General features: G+C 41.2%; 1 protein-coding gene across 1 annotated transcript; it reads right to left on the minus strand.

The window, feature by feature from the left end:
- Nucleotides 1-480: 480 nt before the first annotated feature.
- Nucleotides 481-3,691, minus strand: LOC146372016 (toll-like receptor 5). Its single transcript, XM_084953758.1, has 2 exons — nucleotides 3,523-3,691; nucleotides 481-2,878 (listed from the first exon to the last, which is right to left on the minus strand). Exons 1-2 carry the CDS (start codon nucleotides 3,571-3,573, stop codon nucleotides 1,001-1,003), a joined length of 1,929 nt encoding a protein of 642 aa, XP_084809884.1. The 5' UTR covers nucleotides 3,574-3,691; the 3' UTR covers nucleotides 481-1,000.
- Between the last annotated feature and the right edge of the window lie 1,223 nt (nucleotides 3,692-4,914).

Here is a 4,914-nt window from a genome sequence, read left to right on the forward strand (position 1 = left end):
TTGATCAGTGTGTACTTGCAGATGTCTGTGTGATCGAGTCAGTCTGAAAAAGGTTTAATAGATCAGTCAAGTACAATTAGTCTTTTCTCTCTTCCCTCAAATTTGAGCTTGTTTTTCTTTTCTTTTTTTCTTTTTAAAGGATTCACTTCATATCCCTTTAATCGTTCCCTGACCCCCTCAGATTTTGCATGGACTACTTGATTTGCCTCGACCTCTACATTGGGTGCTGTTGTGGATGAATCTGTTTAAAACCCCCTGAATTTCTGGCAGCTTCAAATCAGCCTGAATCTACTAGAGAATATTCATCCATCCTATATGGATCCTCTTCTTGTTTAAGTTAAGTAGATCCTCTTCCAGCATCCACAGGGGTCCTGGACAGGACAGCAAGTGATTGTTCTGGAGCTCCATCTGCTGTTGATATCATAGAATAACATGCATCACTTTTGTGGAAGGTTTAGAAATGAGTACTTCAGAAGGAAAGCTCAGGTTGAGCAGTTTGCACACAAAGTTAGAGAAGTAAGGTTGACATGCTTTGGACATGTGCCGACGAGGAATGGAGGATATGCTGGACGACGACTGGTGAAGATGGACCTCCAGGCAAAAGGCATGAAGACCATATAGGGCGATGTTGGCAGGTGATTTGCTGCAGCGACCCCTAAAGGGAGCAGCTAAAAGAACAAGACTTAAAATTGCAGTACTGAACTTGTCTGGACTTTTACTCAACAAAAAGTAAGTAACATGCCACAATATTATGCAGCCCCTTAATGGCCCCTGAATTTTTAAACATCCTGAATTCACCCCCAGCTTTTCATGAGAAGAGACCATAGCTTTAACTGGATTTTTTTTTTATTACATCTGGGTTGTTTTTTTTGATAGTTTCAAATTCAGTTCACATGCACAACTTTAATCAATGATACATGACACTGGTACACTCCTCCAGCGATTATTTCATCATGATTTTCCAACTGAGAAATACATTTTTGCTCTTTTTTAGCTGCTTTCACTGCTGTGAGACCATAGCAGAAAACTCTATCAGAGGAACATTATAGACACTAGCAGGAAATTCACATCTGAGCTCTTCAACAGGACTCAGCAGCGTCACGTTGGTCTCATTCAACCAAGTCAGGAAGCTCTTCAGATCAGTGTTGCAGTGGAATCGGTTCATCCGGAGGTCGAGGAAGCTCAGAGAGCGGAAAGTGGCAGGGTTAGGCGAGGCTATGAAGTTGCTGGAAAGGTAGAGTGCTTTTAGACTTGTTGGAAATGCGTCAGGCTGGATATATGTCAAGGCGTTGTACGAGAGGTCCATCTCTCTTACTGAAGTGAGGCCCTTGAAAACACCTTGAGGGAGCGACTGCAGCGCATTGAAGCTCAAATTGAGACCAGCAACATGCCCAAAATTGTCAAACAGATTGAGACATTTACCCTGAGCCCAAACAGACTGCAGGGAGCTGCTGTGAAGATCAAGAACTGTGAGATTATTCAGACCGACTCGTCTGCTGAAGGAGCAACTCCTGATTCTGTTTCCTCCATAAAAGAGATGCCTCAGCCGTTTTAAACCGGTCAAAATGGTGGAGACATCCTCCAAGTCTGTTAATCTGTTGTCCTGAAGGTCTAGATGCATGAGGTGACTGGCAAACTGAGAGATGCTGCTCACTGATGAGGGCACCAACTTGTTGTCATTCAGTAAAAGAAAATCTAAACTTGGTAGAGGAGCAGGGAAGCCTAAATCTCTCAGAGAGTTTCCTGTTAGATATAATAATTTCAGGTTGGGAAGTCGACTAAATGACTGATAACCCAGTGCACCAATGTGATTATGAGACAAATCTAATACCTGGAGGTTTGTCAGAGAAGCAAATGTGTAAGAATAGATTTCCCCAAGCAGGTTGTGTGACAGGTTGAGCACTTTTAAATGATCCTGAAGACCTTCAAAGGCATTTCTGTGTATTTGATTCACTTTGTTTTGGGATATATCAATGATTGTGACTTCTTTCAGTGAACTAAACACCCCCTGTTGCAATGCAAATATTCTGCTTTTAGACAGATCCAAAGAGAGGACTGAACTGTTGTGCAAGCCTTCAAATGTGCTGCGATCTGGATCAGGAAGATTGTTGAATGAAAATCCTCTGCCCATGTGCCCTGACATTTTCAGATGGGAGATTTTTGTCCCCTCAATGGCTTTGAAAAACTGCGTGCACTGGCCCACACCAAACCCGTTGCTTGACAAATCGAGTGTCTGAAAGGTCAGATCTCTGAAAGGATTCCCACATTTGTTCCAGTCAAACTTACCGCTGGACATCTCTCTCAGGTACACTGAGTTTAAGTTCAGAACTGTGAAGGTTTTTCCCTGAAAGGCAGCAAGATCAGACTCACAAATTTTATCAATTTTGTTCAGCTTGAGATTTAGGTCTTTTAAATGAGTCATGTTGACAAAGAAGGGAGAAGGCTGGAGTCTTTTTATGTCGTTACCGAAGAGGCTCAGAGTTTGTAGGGACAGCAGCGGTTCTAGATATTTGTCCCTAAGTATAGATTCTTTAAGTGAGCAGTAATCCAGGTTGAGAATCTGTAGACTTGCCAACCCATCAAAGGCCTGCGGCTCCAGCTGAAGCCCGACGTTAAAGTCGAGTGAAAGCCTCCTCAGATGTTTTTGTCTGCTGAAGGCGTGGTTCCTGATCACAAGCTGTGCATGCTGTCGTCCGAGGTCCAGCACCTGCAGCTCCTCGAGGCCTGACAGGGAGGTGGAGTTGATCTCACTGATGTGGTTCATCTCCAGGTACAAATGGGTGATGTCAGGAGGGAGAGGAGGAACCGAGCGGAGGTTCTGGAAACCACAGTATGCTACGGAGCCCTTTATGAGGCATGATGGGAAACAGCCCGGCACCTGGAAGTTGCACATAGAAATACAGTCGAAGCAGTCAGTCATCAGAGTGAATCAGTCAGCTTCCACAAACACAGATACAGGAGCTCTTTCATACCACACATGAGTGGTTGCTTTGTTGTTTTTGAAATCATTTATTTTACTTCTTCTTATTGTTTTGCTATTATTGTTATCATTGATGTTATTTTTTTATCACTGTAATTATTCTGGATCTATAATAGTAGGATTTCTCAAAATTTTAAGTATTTATCAAGTATTTATTCTTTTTTCTAGTTGTTAAGGACTTTATTTTTGTTTTAATGGCAAAAATTAGACTCTAAATTGTATCATTCTCCTACTGTGAGAAATTTACCACTAATATCTGAATAATTTCAGAGTCCTCCCAAAGATTTGAACTATATCAGAATACAGTGATAACACTGAGCACCACAGACAAAAGAAATAAATCAAGTGCAAATGAAAGCTGACGAGCAGAAGCAACCCCAAAACAAACTATTCTTTTTAAAACATGTAATTCATTTTTGACCTCTCTCAGTTAGAGTATGTTTCCCTCCACACATTCAGAGCTGCTTTGTATATAATTTACATCTCACACACTATATAACATATACACTATATCACATGTATGATAAGTTTACATTACTAACCTGCAGGAAAACACAGATGGCAACTGCCTGAAGTCCCACCGTCCACATCATCCTGTTCCTTAAAGAAATCCTCTTTGAATCTTCGGTCTTCGATGAAAAAAAAAATAACGATGCGACCTGTCGAAAGCAAAAATCTGAATTCTGCAGAGGACTTTACTGCAGCGTTTTTATCTGTGAGTGTTTGCGTGACATGTGCTGGGAGGTACATCGACCCCACAGCGTAACCATGACGCTGAAAGGGATTTCCTATTTTCTTCTGCAAAGTCCAGCTTTACAACATGAAGGGAAGTACCTTGTTTACGTCCTGGGGCTAGTCCGGTACACCAGGTTGCACAACTGGTCCAAAAACATATGTTGCAGGTTTTTAATTATGCAAGTTACCATCAGCCTTCATGATATTATCTAAAGGTTTATGTTTGAAGGCATTGGTTCTGGTTTTGCTTACACTGTTGTTTGGTGACTCTGAGTTTTTGTGATGCTGTTGGGATCTGGGATCCTGTTTTGCTTTTGTGATGTTTCCAGTCTGTGTTTACTGTGTTTGCTCCTGTCTCCATGTTTAAGATTTGTCTTTTGGTCATTTCCTGCTCTTGTTTTGGATTTTCCTTCCGTTCTTCCTGAAAGCCTTTGTCATTTTTCCCAACTACACGTCCTTGAGTCCTCTTAGCTCCTTTCCTTATGTCTTATTCCTTCAGATGCCCCCGGAAGATGTGAGGAAGGAGATTCAAGCATAGAGGAGTCAAGGCAGCAGGCCAGAATGAGGCATCATCACTGTGAAGCAATGTCGGTTAAATATAATGCTTCATAAATTGTTTTCTCTTATTAAAAAAACGTTTTTAATGACTTCATGTGTAACAGTGGGTATGACATTGTTTTACAGTTTGAATATTCCTCTTTTACACACTGAAGGTAAGAACCCTTCTGTAAAGGATACACCTGTGCATCCTAGATTATACATCCTCTGGATGTTTTCTAGGATCTGAAAATCCTACAACAAATCACAGTGAGTTTGATTTCTAGGTCACAGGCAGGAGGAAGGAGGACAAAGGAGACAAGGTAGCACAAATTAGAGAAATGGGAAAAGCCTAAAGTTGCATCTTTGTTTTGCTTTTTTTTTTGGTTGGGTTTCCTTTATGCTCATTTTTGTATTTATTCATTCTTCCTCTTGGACTTTGCTTTTTGACCTGGCTCCCATGTTCTTTTTTTTGGCTGGGATTTCTGTTTGCTCCCCTTGAATTCTGCTTTTGATTTTTCTCAGTGATTCTCAGGATGTGCAATCATGTTACAGCCTTTAAAAAGCTTTCAACTGTAGGCACTAATAGACATATTAGTGTCCCTGAACAACATTGTAGATATTTTTGTAGCCAAATAGTCTGCAATTGGCATGGTTTAGCA

Source organism: Perissodus microlepis, chromosome 15 (assembly GCF_051167445.1).
Source record: "Perissodus microlepis isolate ML-2025 ecotype Zambia chromosome 15, ASM5116744v1, whole genome shotgun sequence".
NCBI lineage: Eukaryota > Metazoa > Chordata > Actinopteri > Cichliformes > Cichlidae > Perissodus > Perissodus microlepis.